Consider the following 16514-nt stretch of genomic DNA (forward strand, 5'->3'; position numbering starts at 1 on the left):
TTTCCTGTTTCCAAGCCCCACCTCTCACATCTGCTGCTCCCGGCCCCAGGGCACAGCCAGCTCTAATTAAGCCCCTAGCTTCCTACCCTCAGGCTCAGCTCTGCCCCATTTAACATTCTACTGTGAGCATTTTCCATCATCAAAGTCTTTGAAAACATTTTCAATGGTTGTATTATAGTCCACTGTATGGCCGTGGCATAATTTAACCATTCCCACATCATAGGACATTTGAGCTTGTTTTTCGGCCAAATTAGGAAGAGACAGAGCTGCCACTGGGACTGCCCGGCAGCCTCCACACCACTGGCCTTTCCAAAGAGGACGTGCTTGGCACTTCAGAGGAGGCAAATACAGCCAGACATCCCCAAATTCACCTCTCCTGCCACCCTTAACATTCAGGAGGGAAGAGAGGATACCATTCCCTGCAAAGAAGTCCCTGGCCTCTGCAGGTCTGGGTCAGATCAACTTCTAACCAATTTCACATCCATCAGACCGCAATGTTGGAGGCAGAATTTGCTTCTCCATCCTCAGCAATGGTTGGAAGAGACCATTGCTCCCCAGGATTCAGCCCCACAGGGATACGGGCCATGCCTGGGCATGGCTGCCTGGCATCTTCAGGTGCCTCTCCAGGGCTGTGGTTCTCCATCGGGGGTGATTTTGCCCTCCAGAGGACATACGGCAACGTCTGGGGACTGTGTGTCACAATGGAGGGAAGATGTGCTATTGGCATCTAGTGGGTAGAGGCTAGGGATGCTGCTAGATATCCTACAACGCACAGACAGATCCCAACACAAGTATTATCCAACCCCAAATGCCAACAGATCCAAGGCTGTGAACCCCGGCTCTAGAGTGAAGTCGGAATTCCAGCAAAACCCCCGCCAGGCATCTGCAGAGCTCAGAGCCGAGGGGCTAACCGTTCAGAAGGTTTGAGTTCAAGTTACACCCACATCCAAGGGCGAGACAAGGGAGAATGGATGGACAGTCTTGGAGCCAAAGGCTCACTCCGTTGGACAGACAGTGGCTTTAAAGGCATGACATCCAGGGCACTGTTCTTGCCCTACCTGAAATCCCTAACTCCAGAACCAGGTCACAGGTCGACCTCTGCGGCAGCTTTGCCAAGGCATCTCTGAGGGTGCCCCTGAGAAATGCTGTCTCCCAGAAGGATCCGAGGAGAACTTTCCTCCTGCATTGGACAGGTCAGCTGCCTCACCCCACCCCCAACCCTATCCATGCCTCATCCTCCTCCCTGGAGGTTCCCACTTCTTCCTTCAGGCCCCCACATCCTCTCTTGTGGATTCCAACCCTTAGTGGTGTCTTGTGGTGTCTCTTAGACCTACCCCTCCTTTATTAGCTCTCATCCTCTCCCTGCTCCAGAACATCCTACCTGCAGCTATAAAGTGCCACACAAGCCATACCAGCCCCTCCCTGCCACACCAACAGTAGCTCCCTCTCACCCACTGAAAAAGGTCTAAACCTTGAGTCAGGCATCCCAGTGAGACGGCTCTGATGACTGCAGGAACACCAGGGTTCTTGTCTCATGCCGGTTTAGATAACCAGGTGGGGTGATTTTAAGGAGTGAAAAGTTTAATAGGTAAGAAAGAAGGAAGAAGAAAACAGCTCCCCCATACAGAGACAGAGGGAGGGGGGGCTCGAACGAAGAGAGAACCCCCGTGCGCAGCGGAAAAGTGGCTGCTTATATTGGGATGCTGGAGGAGGCGGTGTCTGATTTCCATAAGGCCCAGGGGATTGGTTTGACCAGGTGTGTCATTTACGTAGCCCTGGAAAAATCTGGCCCTCCCACCTTAGTCCTTTACTATGCAAATGCAGGCCTCCATGATGTTTGAAACACATGGTGTTATCTGGAGGTGGCTATGACACTTGGTACACCTGGTTACAAGGAAAGAATCACCATACTGAGTGAACCCAGTTTCTTTTCTTTTTTTTTTTTTTGAGACAGAGTCTTGCTCTGTCACCCAGGCTGGAGCACAGTGGTGCCATCTTGGCTCACTGCAACCTCTGCCTCCCGGGGCAAGTGATTCTCCTCCCTCAGCCTCTTGAGTACCTAGGCCTACAGGCAGGCGCCATCACGCCCAGCTAATTTTTTTTTTGTTTTTCTCTTGAGACAGCGTCTCGCTCTGTCACCCAGACTGGAGTGCAGTGGCGCAATCTTGGCTCACTGCAAGCCCCACCTCCTGGGTTCAAGCCATTCTCCTGCCTCAGCCTCCTGAGTAGCTGGGACTACAGGTGCCCGCCACCACGTCTGGCTAATTTTTATATTTTCAGTAGAGATGGGGGTTTCACCATGTTGGCCAGGATGGTCTCGATCTCTTCACCTCATGATTCGCCCACCTCGGCCTCCCAAAGTGCAGGGATTACAGGCGTGAGCCACTGCACCCGGCCCTTTAAGCCGCCTTTTCTGTTAGAAAAGAGATTGTTTGGGAGTTGTTTCTTATTACAGGAAAATTTCCACCCAGAACCTTACAATCTGCCTAAAATAACTTCTTAATAACTCTTATAACACAAGGCCCTCTGCAATTTGTGCCCCCTGACCTTTCACAGCACCCCAAGTAACCCTGCACGCTGGGCCCCCTGGGCTGCTTTCCCTGCCACCTGGTTCCTACTCAGCAGTTGCCTCTTCTTGGAACATACTCCTCAATCCCCTCAGCCACCTGCCGACACCGCCCCGCGCATCCTCCAGCTCCAATCGTTCCCAAAAGTTGCAACCATCTTCCTTTCTCAGCCTCCTTCCAAGCCTTCTTCATCCTCTTCAGGCACTGCCCTTACTCTGCCTCCAGTGAGAGTCACCCTCCCCTGGCTGTGCCCAACGTCTCAGCCCTTGCGTTTTGCCAAGTCCCACTGAATATGTGTGGCCGATACCCACGTTAAACTTTAAAGCTGGAAATGATGACGCTGTTCCTCACAGCTGCAAATGTTGCAGCCCTAAACAATGGAACTCAGGAAACGCCACCCTCCCAGCCCCATCCCACCACACAGAGGCGGCCGGATAAGGATCAGGTGTCAGCACCCACTCCAATGTGATGAGCGCGGAGGACAGAGGCTGTTTCTGAGAAACCTGGATGCTCTTTTCATGTAGTTCTGGCCCAAACAACTCACGACTGCTCCGACCAGAGCAGAGAAGGGAACTTGTCCTTGAAATGCATGGTGAGGGGAGATGGACAAGGTGCTAAGATGTAATGGTACAAGACATCAAGAGCCTGCGTGTATCTTCTGGCACGTGCTCCAGTGTGAAACTGCAGCGATCTGGATTTATGCCAGTAAATACGAAGAAAGGCTGAAAATACAAGTTGAAGAGTTTTAAGTCTTTACATTCTTGTCTGTAATCACAAATATGAACTCTCTGGACTAGCCGAGCACAGTGGCTCGTGCTTGTAATCCCAGCACTTTGGGAGGCCAAGGAGGGCAGATTACTTGAGCCCAGGAGTTCAAGACCAGTCTGGGCAACTTGGTGAGACCCCCGTCTCTGCAAAAAATACACAAAAAAATTAGCTGGGCACGGTAGTGTGTGCCTGTCGTCGCAGCTACTCAGGAGGCCAAGGTGGGAGGATCACTTGAGCCCAGGAGGCAGAGGCTACAGTGAGCTATGATCACACCATGGCACTCCAACCTGGGCATCAGAGCAGAAAAAAAAAAAAGAACTCTCTGAGCCCTAACAAAGTACCCAAAGGGAAGAGCCCCAGAAAACTGAGGCATCTGCCTGAAATGCTGCTTTGAACCCCTCAACACACACAAAAGACGGGCTACGACGGTGGCTTGCCCCCCCCCCACACACATCACTGATCGGGGTATAAAGTGAATACAATCCTTGCCAAGGACAACTTGGCAAAGTTTACCAAAATGATTAAGACACTCAGTCTTTGACCCAGCATCTCCAAGGAATATTTTTCTTACAGAGTCACTCATACAAAGTGATCTATGTACATACACCGGCAGTCCCTGCCGCATTGTTTGTGAAGGCTGGAAGTAGGCGGGGAACAGTTCACAGCAGGGAACTGGTTAAATACATGACAGGACATCCGTGTAATGGTAAAAAAGCATGAGAAAGCACTCTGTGTCGCGTTGCGGGACAATCTCCGAGACAGGCTGTCCAGTGAAGGGTTCAGTGTAGAAGGGCGGGTGCAGATCCTTCCCAGCTGCGGGGTTGGTTACAGAATGGGCAAGGATACGGTTGCTTGAATATTCAGTCTCTGTGGAAGTAGACACGAGAAGCCAGGACAATCCAGGCAAGGAAACGCACGGAGTGAGAGGAAGGCTTCCCTGCTATGCCCTTTGGCGTCTTCATTGTGCTCCAAGTAAGCACGTTCCTATTTAAAAATGGTCCGAAACACTAATGGCTCATGGCCACAATGGCCACCCCTTTTCCTCCTCTTCCTCCTCATCTTCTCTGTCTCTTCCCCCTTCCATAACGCTGAGTGGCAGCAGTGTGTAAAAGCACGGGCTGTGTGTGGCGTCAGGAGCAGGGCCTGCAAAGCCGGCCGCTCTGTGCCTGTGTGTGAAGGCTCTCAGCTCTGCACACCTGCCCAGCCTCTCGCAGCAAGCAGGGGTCTTGCTGCGAGAGTATCTCCCATTGGGAGCTACTGGGAGGATCAAAGCAGATAACCCCCTGCAGGAAGGCTCCTAGTGCCATGCCCAGCACACAGCAGGAGTCTCCAAACTGGTTGCTCAAGGGAGGCCTGCTTTCAGCCTGGTCTGGCCCACAGAGTTCCTTTGATTCCAACGAGAGGGCCTCTGAAGGGAACTGCTCTGAGCTACAGGTGCGAGGGAAGCCCTGGGAGGGTGGCTTATTCTCCTGAGAGCACCAGCAGGGCCGGCAGCTGAGTGGGCATCCTTGCTGCCTCTACCCATCGCTCTGCTCCCATGAGGAGGAGACAGGATGAGGAGGTCCCCAGGCCAGATGTCTGCAAATCAACAAACTGCCTTCTTGGCTCATTTCATTGTGTCGTGGGTGTCCTGATGCCCAAGACATCCTTGGCTGTGGTTTTAGAAATGCAGGTGATGCAGGAGAGTCACTTCAAAGGATGCACTTGGACAAGAAGAAAGCACATGGGAAAGGCTTTGTTCTCCAGCTCCCTTCAAGGGAGGTGTCCCCAGAGCACAGTGGAACACGGGAAGCAGGGAGAGTGGGAGTAGGGGGTGCAGCAGAAGAAGGCTGTGCTGCTCCTGCAGGTCTGATCATAATCTGCTCCCATTGAAGTCCACCCCTGCACCTTTCAACCCCAAGCAGACTATGGAGCTATCTGAGTTCAAATCCTGACCCTACCACTTACTGGCTGTGTGGCCTCAGGCACGCAGCTCAAACTCTCTGCCTGTTTTCTCACCTGGAAGATGCAGATAATCACAGCACCTACGCTGTAGGGTTGTTAGGAGGATTACACGAGTTAACCCATAAAGCGCTTGGAACAGTACCTGGCACGGATGAGTGATTAACGAATGGCAGCTTCTGTTGATTGTCATCATCATCCTGGCCAAGGCCATCCTCTCGCCTTAGCCCTGTTCTATTACATTGCCAAGTACCAAAGCCACATTGAGGGTACTGCAACCCCAGCATATGTGAAACAGCCCCAGCACCAAGCCTACCGCCACCGAAGGCCATTTCTACAGCCACAGCATCCGCCCCAATCTGGAGTCTGCTGGTGTTCTTCGGACAGAGTCTGCCGGGTCTCCCCAGCCTTGCCTCACACACTCCTGGCCCTGCTTTTTGCAAGCCCCCTCTGGCCTCGACCAACTTTCCCCACCCCAGAGCTGGCATGCAAGGCAGGGTCGGTGGCCTTTGGTGCCTAGCCCTGCCCCTCCATGGGGTCGTGCTCTACTCCTCAGCTCAGGCTGAACCAACGATGCAAGTGTGGCTCCAGCCCCTGTCATCAGATTCACAGTCCAACACTGTCAGCACCAATAACAGAAAATCCATCAGCTATCTCCAAGTCCCTGAGCCAGCATCTTCTGGCTTCCAAACCAAGTCAATTTAACATCTGACACTTGTGCCAAGAGTTGGCATCCAGAAAGGCACTCTCCTTTCGGCTCCTTCCGTCAGCCTTGCTGACAATTCCCCACCCAGCCTCACATGGCGGACAGAGGCGAAGGGCTCCCCGCCGGTTCCCTCTGTGGCACCTGGTGTATGCCTGCCTCCCACCCATGCCCCCATCCTCTGCTCCCATCTGGACTGCCAGAGTGGACACCCGCAGCCAAGCACAGGCGTCCCCGTCTCTTCGGACCACCACACACACTTAAAGGAAAGGGTTGTGAAATGATCATTTGGTCTTACTTTCTGGGAACAAAAGCCCGAGCAAGTCTCCACGGTCACATTGGCCTGTATCAGGGAGCTGGGGAAGGCGTGCGTGATGTTCTCTGGCAGTCGGAAGCACCCGCGGTAGGTGGCGGTCCGCCCTGGGGGGAAAGAGAGGGGTTTCTGGTAAGAGATGGTGTCCAAGTTGTTGGTGCCTGTCACCAGGGAAAATGCTGGCTTTAGGGCCCGAGACAGGTATAAATAAACTGAGGAGACGCAGATTTCTAATCAGGGAGGGAAAACGGCCCTGGGTGGGACATAGTCATGCTGAGCTCCTAAGAGAAACCAGGCAGTCAGGACCTTGAGTCCAGGGTCACCTACAAGGGACCACGTGGCTGAAACTGCAGCGCTCAGCTCTTGCTTCTGCCAGTTCTCCATAAGTCATTCCTCCCTCCCTCCTTCCCTCTCTCCCTTCTTCTTCCCTCCCTCCCTTCCTTCCCTCTCTTGCTTCTGCCAGTTCTCCATAATGCCCTTCCTCCCTTCCTCCCTTCCTCCCTTCCTTCCCTCCCTCCCTCCCTCCCTTCCTTCCTTCCTTCCTTCCTTTCCTTCCTTCAACAAATTTGGATGGTGCATTTACTAGGTGCCAGATTCCTTCCATGGTAGGTGACCTGACAGGCTGATCCCGTGAAAAATCCAATGTCTTCCCAGAAGATGCATTAAAAGAAAAGCAGACATAGAAATCTGAAACCCGGCTATGTTTGCTCTTGCCGTGCCATTGGAGTCATCCCACTGCTTTGCCTCTGTGCAAGGTTTGCCTCTCTCTGATCTTGAACTCCCACTCAATTTCTAGGAACACTCCTCAAGCCCATGTTACAAAGAAGCCTCCTGCCAAGCCTCCTGCTGCTCTGTAGAACCTCCAGGTGGAAAAGTGCAGTGCCCTAGCTGGCTTCCTCGGAGCTGAACAAACTTTCTGGAATGTTCTTGCATCAACTGCTCATATTTCTTCCAGACTCGTCAGGGTTTCTCTAGATGGCATCCTGATTCTTACCCCATGCTCCTCGCCACACGGGGTCTCCCAGGGCTGAGCATCTCCCCCGGCTCTCTAGCTGCCACACCACGTGGTGCAAGCAGAAACCCTCTCACCAGCCAGAATCTGCCAAGTAGGACCAAACCCTGGATCTGGAAGCCCATCTCAATTGACCACAGCACCTGTGGTCCACGTGTCAGGGCACAACCTATTAGGGCACAGACACCAGCCTAGTGTGAGGAAAACACCAGGGCTTAGGGTCGTAAGTGCTGAGGTTCAAGTTCTTGCACTGCCAGTGACTAGCTCTGCAACTCTGCCATGTCTCGGGCTCAGACTCTCAATTTCCTCACCTACATACAGCGTAGCTCCTAGGGCTGTCACGAGGAACAATGTATACCCACGCATATCCCCTGATGGGGCCGCGTCTCCCCACCAGCATGTTTCTGCCCTGGGTTTTGGTGTCAAGGTCGAGGGTGGTGGCAGGTGCTGGGCTCACAAAAGTCTTTCCTGTTCTTTGGCATGATTGGAGCCTCAAAGAACAAACATTGCAATGGACTGGGCACTGGTCCTCAACCAGCTCCACAGGGGTAGAACAGACAATGGGGACAGTCAGCAAGGCAGGCATGATCCAGAGATGGGGGAGGGATCAAGATTCCAGCAAGCCCCGGGCCACAGGGAGGGACAAAAGGGGGCTACGAGGCCTCCAGAACACAGCTCTTGAGGGGAGGCTACATTCTGGGTGACCCCTGTGTTCCCCACACCCAGCCCCGATCCTGACACACAGCAGGCACCCACTATGTGCTGAGCGAATGAATGAACTGAATGAGATAAAGCAGGAAGGCACTGCGTATACTGCAACAGGTGAGTGATCCGTGAGCCGCTAAAGAAGGAAGCCTTGGCTGCCTCTGATGCAACTCTCAGGACACAGGTTGTCACCTGGTACAGTCCGGTCTCCCTCACTCCCCAGGTGGGAGCCTGAGGGCCACTTGGGGCAGAATGATGCCTCCAAGGCGAAGACGTTGATGACTTGCTCAGAACCCACTCTGATTCCAATCTGGGGAGCACATTCATGAGTCTTACTCTTTGTGAATGTTCCTTGCTGGCAGAAGCTGCAGCTCATAATGGTGGTCACGTGGTCACCTCTTGATCCTGTCAGTTCCTCCCCTCAAGAAGGGGGCAGGAAGGAAAGGGTACCTCACAGGACGCTCCACAGCCTGCCCAAAGGGGCAGCTAGGACACCATCTTCAACACTAACCATGACAGCAAGTCCAGCCAACTCCAGATCTAGGGCTGGCTTGAATGATTGGACCATCTGTCTCTTAATCCATGGGTGACCTAAAGCAAAACAACTGCCTCTCAGAACCAATGACTGGGCAGGCAGGTGGGGCTGGGAGGGCCAGCAGGAGTCTACATATAGAATTGGTCTTACTTGGGGGCAGGAATGTTGTTTGAAACCAAAGAAATAAAAGCTCCCAGAAGCCAGCGTGGAGCAGTTTGGTCTTCAGGAAGCCTATTTGGATGTCCAAGTGGCAGGACAGGACTCTGCCCATATGCCATGGAGAATCCCTGGGTGAGGTCAGGGCCTGGCAGAGTAGGTGTCGATGAGAAACTGTCGAGTTAATGGTGTCGCTGGTGAACCCATAAGCTAAACAGTGTGTTGTCAGTTTCTCCGTCCCTGTCCCCATTGCCCCATCTGGACCCCTGAGCTCCCAGACACATCCTGTTTGAATGCAAGAGGCACCTAAGGTCAGCTGGGGTCAAACACGGAGCGGCTCTCCCTGGCACTGTGACCACACAGATAGTTGACAGCCAGGCTGGCTTTTAGGTTCAGCCACAGTTATCAGGGCTCGGCTTCTGTGCTGCTTGGAAAACCCATTCCCTGCTAGGACAGCCCTCCCAGAACCCCTGTGAAGCCTTAGCTTTTGATCCAACACCTCTTTTGTGTGTGTGTGTGTGTGTGTGTGTGTGTGTGTGTGATAGAGTCTCACTCTGTCACCCAGGCTGGAGTACAATGGCGTGATCTTGGCTCACTGCAACCTCCGTCTCCCAGGTTCAATTGATTCTCCCACCTCAGCCTCCTGAGTAGCTGGGATTACAGGTGCCTGCCACCACGTCCAGCTAATTTTTGTATTTTTAGTAGAGAAGGGGTTTCACCATGTTGGTCAGGCTGGTCTCGAACTCCTGACCTCGTGATCTGCCCGCCTTGGCCTCCCAAAGTGCTGGGATTACAGGCATGAGCCACCACGCCCAGCTGATCCCATACCTCTTTACCTGGGCTCTGCCCCATTCTTGAACTAATCTGTCAGCTGTCCTGGAGCCCTGTTACTAGGGCATGACCAGAGGCGGTCGTGTCTATGAGTCAGCAAGCCTGGACCCAGGGCTGTGCCTCTGCCTCCATCACCGCTGCCCTACCCTTGCCAGTGGCGGGGGTGGTCTCCCAGACTCTGACTCCTGCCCAACCCGCCTCTCCCAATCATGAAAAGAACTGGTCCCCAGCATGTGCAATGGTGCACAGCCCTACTATTTTACCAAGGAGCCTTCTGTGATTAGAGGAAGTGGATTTGTGCTCATCATCTTGCAGTGAGGACAAATCTGAGTTTCCAACTCCTCCTTTGAGTTGGGCCCCTTCAGAGCCATCTCTATTTGCTAGCCCTTGGCACTGAAATTCCTTGGAGTCCGATCTTGCTGCCTGATGTGTCAGCTTGGTTGACTGTGTCCTTGTGAGTTCCACCACTTTGAACACAGCACTCAGTGAGAATTCGCCTCTGGGCACCGCTACGCTTGGGCTGGTGGCACAGCTCTCAAGGGGACACCGCATTTGGCTCTGCCAGAACCTCCAGGTGGCCCAGAGCCAACTTTTATGTTGAAACTTTCAGGCAGATCATATAAATTCGAACCCCCAAATGCATACAAATGCAAGCCTGTGCGGTGGTTACAAATTCTCAGGAAGACGTTTATCTTCACCTGAACTCAGGTCAAGACAGACAAGCTTTGTTCTAACTCTCTGAATGGGTGGGAGATGTTTTTTTTTTATCTAAACTTTTGCTGATCTACATTTCAGTGAAATTGAATCCCACTGTATACAGAAGTTTCAATCCAATTCCTTGCCCTGAGAAGCCCAAGGCCTCCTTCCCTATCCTGCTTAGACATTAAGATCTAAACTGAGTGGCCACCCAGCCTGGCGGCTTCCCTCCGCTGAGCCCCAGGGCCACACAGCGTGTCTCTAACTCTCTCCACTGTGGCTCTTTGTTCTTTCTGCATTGCTGGATCCAAAGGATTGTCTTACTTTCCTGCTAGTTCAGCTATGCATTTACAATAATGTTTGCTAAATGTTACACAGCATTTCTAGGTGCTTTATAGTTAGGGAATTTTCTGATTGTCTGGCTCACACCATTGTTAGAAATCTAGGTCTCCCGGCTGGGTGCGTGGCTCACGCCTGCAATCCCAGCCCTTTGGGAGGCTAAGACAGGCAGATCACCTGAGGTCAGTGATTCAAGACCAGCCTGGCCAACATGGTGAAATCCCGTCTCTACTAAAAATACAAAAAGCAGTAGCCAGGTGTGGTGGCGGGTGCCTGTAATCCCAGCTCCTCGGGAGGCTGAAGCAGGAGAATTGCTTGAACCTGAGAGGTGGAGGTTGCAGTGAGCCGAAATCATGGCACTGCACTCTAGCCTGACCTGGGTGACAGAGTGAGACTCTATCTCAAAAATAAAAAATAAAATATAAAAATTTTTAAAAAAGAAAGAAATCTAGGTCTCCCTCTGCAATTTGCAAAATAGACTATAGCTCGGAGAGGGGCAGTAAGCTGCCGGAGGCCACACAGCATGTCTGAGGCATACTCAGGCCTCCTAATCAGTCTATCTCTCCTGCAGGGGACAAGCAAAGGTATGCTTCAGTGAGGAACTCAAGCAATTAAGCCTTTGATGGACCCTAGCCCCATCCCTGCCCTGCCAGGAGCCTGACCAGTGATGGCAATAGGGAAGGGAGGGCAGAGGTTGGCACAGGTTCCATCCCAGGTAGTTTGGAATGAGAGGTTGTGGGAGACGGGCAGCCAGAGTGAGTGGGATGGACAGAGCTCAGGGAGAGGCTGGCACACTCACGCTTCCTGGAGCCCGGCTGCAGCTCGTCTACACGGTACACGGAGAGCCGGTCCACAGCGCCACACACAGAGCCCTTCTCACCTTTGCACTCATGGCTACACTCTTCCAGCCCGACACTCGTCGCTGGCAGCCGGTTCCCGCAGTAACACTCCGCCCCGGCCTCCAGGCCGGCGTAGACATAGGACCTGAAGGGAGACAGGGCCTGGGTGAGTCTGGACCTTGGCCCAGAGCTAGGGCTGGGGTCTAAACTGTAGGCTGTTTCAGCTTGATCTAGACTAGAAAGTATGTTTAAGTAAGGACCTTGTGTTTTCTTTCTTCTGCCTCAGATTCTCCATCCGTCTAAGAGGGATAACTCATTGCTACTTGGCAGACTGTGGAGAGGATTTACGTGGTCATGCAATGGCAACTGGGTCTGGAGTTGGGATATGGGCTGGACTTGAAGCTGAGTTTCGGCCTGGGTGAACAGGCAGACAGGGGCTACAGCCTGTCAGCCTATGGCTGGCCTTAGGAATCAGTCTCCAGCCAGACTCAAGGGTCACCTGGCTAAGTTCAGGGAACAGTCTTTGCTTTGTGATAAACTAATGGAACCAGCCCCATTGCTCCCTCTCGCCAGCCCTGAGTTCCGCCCTGCAGGGTGCCATGGTTACAGGTTATAATGGGTCTAAATCTGTGATGTGCCTGTAAACTGGTTCTCAGTATGTGACAGGGAGAGCTCTGGTTTGTACTGTTTGCCAATTTCTGTGGTGTAAACACTCCCACTGTAGAATATTTTAAGCTACCAATGGTTTTATAATGGGCTCACCACAACTCTAAAAATTTAACAGTTTACCCTGGTGAGTGGCCATGAGCTGGTCTGAATTGCCTGCCACATGTCACGTCTTGTTACACACAGCCCTCGTCTCCACAGCCATTTCTCTACTTACTTTTACCTAGTTGTCACACCGTAGGTAAAGAAAGGTTGGAAATGGAACCCACAATGAATCACACAGGACTCCAACTACAGAAAGCAGTCAACACTTTCAAATCAGTGGATCTAGATGTGAAAAGCCCAGTCTGAAAATCCAAACACAAGCTTCAAGTCCCCATTTGACCACGTCCTAGCGGTGAGACCCCGAATGTCACTTACCATCTCCGAGTCTCAGTTTCCTGATCTATTAGGAGACTAAAAAGAGAATGTATCATCCTGTTTCCACTTTATCTAGACTATGACATATGTTTATGTAAGGACCTTGTTTTTTCTTTCCCCAGCCTCAGTTTCTCCATCTGTAAAATGGGGATAACCCATTGCTACCTAGCCGACTGTGGAAAGAATTTATGTGACATATATGTGACATAACAAAGGCGAAAAATACCTGAGGGATAAATAAGTGAAGAGTGAAGTCTGATTCTGTTTAACCCACCTCTCTCAGATGTGTGACACACACACACAGTCAATTGTGAGGGCCTTGACATTAGGGACCATTGTCCTGGCATATGACAAGTGTCTGACAACTACTGGGTGAGCTGGAAGTATCAGAAAAAGTAAACCTTGTTATACACACAAGATGAAAATACTTTTCCTACCAGAGCTGGAAAGATCCTCTCAGAGAAATCTCAGTTAAAGCCCTTTATCTTATTGTAAAACATATAAGTAAACGGAGTCCCAGGGAAGGAAAAGAACTCACCAAAGTCACACGCGGAGTCCCTGCTATGGCTGGACTGGAAGTCGCATCTCCCTGCACTCAGCACCAGCACCCAAGCTCCCAGCACCCAGGTCATCACCCAACTCCCAGCACCAGGCCATCACCCAGCTCCCAGCACCCAGGCCATCACCCAGCTCCCAGCACCCAACTCCCAGCACCAGGCCATCACCCAGCTCTCAGCACCCAGGCCATCACCCAGCATCCAGCACCCAGCTCCCAGCACCCAGGCCATCTGCCAACAAACTTTCTTTCTTCTGGACAACTGGGATCTGATCAGTGCGTTCTAATTATGCTATGACAGCCAACTGGTAGCTGATATGCCTCCTCATTCTGGAACTGTCCCTGGACCTTCCTCCCACTGGAATCAACCGTCCAGGACCCCAGCACTCACCGCTCAGCACACGCATCCTGGCAGTGGGAGACAGTCATCTTTCTCAAGTCATAAAACACAGCTCCTTTCAGAGTCCTCTCGTGGCCATGATCACTGAAGCATCCAACGTAGGTGCCTGCAGAAAGGGAAGCATGGCTGAGACCAGAGGCCCAGGAATCACGGGCCCACCCTTAGGAAAAGCCAGGGGAACTTCTCCCTTCCTGGCCAGGGCCACTTCTCAGAGAAACCCGGGGGATGAGTGCTGCGGGCAACCTCCCCCTCAGTGCTGAGTCAAGTGAGCATATGACACCTCCCTCTTGTTTGTTTCCTGCCCATTTTCTCTTAGTTAATGGCCCACTGTCCACCCAGACAGCTCTGCCAGGAGCCTGGCGTCAGCCTGACCACTGCTTTCTTCCACTGCCCCCAACTCATAAGTTGGGAAGGCTGGATTACCTCTCATGGGCTCCAACCCTCCTCTCCAGCCCTGCCCTCCCTGGGCTCAGAGCGGCCTCTCTACCTCGGCAAGTGTCCTGAGAGACAGGGTCCTTGCCTCCTTGTGGGCCAAAGAGAAGAAATCACGTAGGGCAAGTTTGATTTTAGCAAATTCAAGGAAGAGCTTTCAAATGGGGAAAGCTATCTCAAGATAAAGTCTGTCATCCCAAGAGGGAGTAAGGCCCCATCTCTGGAGTGTGTCCGCAGAGTCTGTTAAGAGTAGGAGAAAACAGCCTGTAATCCCAGCACTTTGGGAGGCCGAGATGGGCGGATCACGAGGTCAGGAGATCGAGACCATCCTGGCTAACACGGTGAAACCCCGTCTCTACTAAAAATACAAAAAAAAAAAAAAAACTAGCCGGGCGAGGTGGCGGGCGCCTGTAGTCCCAGCTACTGGGGAGGCTGAGGCAGGAGAATGGCGTGAACCCGGGAGGCGGAGCTTGCAGTGAGCCAAGATCAGGCCGCTGCACTCCAGCCTGGGCGACAGAGCAAGACTCCACCTCAAAAAAAAAAAAAAAAAAAAAAAGGAGAAAGCGTCCTGTGTGGGAAACAGCAGGGCCAAGTGACCGTAGAGGCCTCTCCAGGCTGGTCACCTGCACACATCCCTGGAAGGGGAGGCCGGGGACACCCATGCGGCAGTGGCAGTGAGAAGCCAGCCATTGCCTGCACCAGCGAGAGTCTCTCACAGCCCTGCCCTGCCACCCCGAGGGAGGGAGACATCTCCCAGAGATGCGCAGAGAAGCTCGGAGATGGCAGTCCCAATGCAAACGCGGGTAGGCACGTAAATGTCACGCGCACCAGTGTTTTGAAGGAGCGGCACGGGAAGCTGCAAACATGCCGTCACACAGCCCCCAAGCTGTGAACGCACACCCACAATAGCTGCGCCGAGATCTGGATCGGGCACCTGTGATAAAGGCACCGCACGTCTCCCCAGGAAGGGCTGCGTTCGGCTCGTTCATGTCATCTGGGGCCCGCGCCACTGCCTCCAGAGAAATTAGGCTGTTTCTGGGAAGTAACACACCCAAGGCCTCCCAGCAGCCTGCCAGTGGCTCCCAAGCGGCTTTTCAGTGAGGAGAAAAGTCCTGATGGTCCACAGGCCTGGGTGCTCCATGAGGGCAAGGGAGACTGTCTTTGTTCCTGCCAAGAGCCTGGTCCGGGGCAGCGGCTGGGGGAGCCAGGGCACCACTGAGTGGCCTGGGGAGGAAGCCTGCCAACCATCCGCTTCTGGCCCCTAATCCAGGAGTGACTTGTATTTAGCAGAGAGCCTAAATACAAAGGCGGGGGCCGGGCGCGGTGGCTCACACCTGTAATCCCAGCACTTTGGGAGGCCGGGGCGGGTGGATCACTTGAGATCAGGAGTTCCAGACCAGCATGGTCAACATGGTGAAACCCTGTCTCTATTAAAAATAAAATAATAATAATAATAAAAAAAAGTATCTGGGTGTGGTGGCACACAGCTGTAATCCCAGCTACTCCAGAGGCTGAGGCAGGAGAATCACTTGAACCTGGGAGGTGGAGGTTGCAGTGAGCCAGGATCGTGCCACTGCACTCCAGCCTGCGTGACAGAGTGAGACTCTGTCTGACAGTAAACGCCACATTTAATTCCACCTCTGCCCTCGCTAAATAACTTCAACCTTCTGTGCCACGTTTTCCTCACCTGTCGAACAGGTATGTGCCCACCCACACTGCCTCCCCTTGCTCAGGCTCATGTCTCCTGCCCCCAGGTTTGGGCCTGTCACTGCTTATCCCTCCTACCTACCCTTTGCTTCCTGCCTGTCCTCAGGCCTTACATTTCCGACCCTGACCATGCCAGCGCACAGTGGCCTCCCCTTTCTCTGGGTTTTTATATGCTGTGCTTGAAAAACTCCTCCACCATCTATACCTTGCCATTAGCTGTTGGAGTCAAAAATCTTTTACACCTGGCCAGGTGCAGTGGCTTGTGCCTGTAATCCCAGCACTTTGGGAGGCTAAAGTGGGTGGATCACCTGAGGTCAGCAGTTTGAGACCAGCATGGTCAACATGGTGAAACCCTATTTCTACTAAAAACACAAAAATTAGCCAGGTGTGGTAGCACACGCCTATAGTCCCAGCTACTCGGGAGGCTGGGGCAAGAGAATTGCTGGAACCTGAGAGGCAGAGGTTGCGGTGAGCCGAGATGGTGCCACTGAACTCCAGCCTGGCGACAAAGCAAGACTCCATCTCCAAATATATATCTTTTACACCTGTGCGTCCCATCTCTGCAGCATGATTGAAGGCTCCTAGAAGGCAGGAATCACACCTTTACTAGAGCTGGTGACTCCCCGGTGACTCACCAGGGATCAGTGCAACGTCAACGTCCACACCTGACTGTGAACGGTGGGTCCCAGCTCCTAAAAACCATGCTGACATGCCTGGAGGGTGCAAAGTTAGGAGCCGAGAGCCTAAATACAAAGGCTGGGGTCAGGCGTGGTGGCTTACACCTGTAATCTCAGCACTTGGGGGGACTGAAGCAGGCGGATCACTTGAGGTCAGGAGTTTGAGACCATCCTGGCTAACATGGTGAGACCCCGTCTCTACTAAAAATACAAAACATATATATATACAAAAAATTAGCTGGGAGTGGTGG

The 16514-nt window shown here is 52.7% G+C and overlaps 1 protein-coding gene across 1 annotated transcript in view; it reads right to left on the reverse strand.

Moving 5' to 3' along the window:
• WSCD1 (WSC domain containing 1) overlaps positions 1 to 16514 on the reverse strand; it is a 56272-nt gene that overhangs the window by 23368 nt on the left and 16390 nt on the right. The window contains exons 3-5 of the mRNA XM_010377877.2: positions 13439 to 13553; positions 11366 to 11550; positions 6278 to 6399 (exon numbers count right to left, since the gene is read on the reverse strand). Of these exons, the coding sequence (XP_010376179.2) occupies positions 6278 to 6399; positions 11366 to 11550; positions 13439 to 13553 (422 nt within the window). The remainder of the gene's footprint in view (positions 1 to 6277; positions 6400 to 11365; positions 11551 to 13438; positions 13554 to 16514) is intronic.

The sequence above is a fragment of the Rhinopithecus roxellana genome, chromosome 19, assembly GCF_007565055.1.
Source record: "Rhinopithecus roxellana isolate Shanxi Qingling chromosome 19, ASM756505v1, whole genome shotgun sequence".
Classification (NCBI taxonomy): Eukaryota; Metazoa; Chordata; class Mammalia; order Primates; family Cercopithecidae; genus Rhinopithecus; species Rhinopithecus roxellana.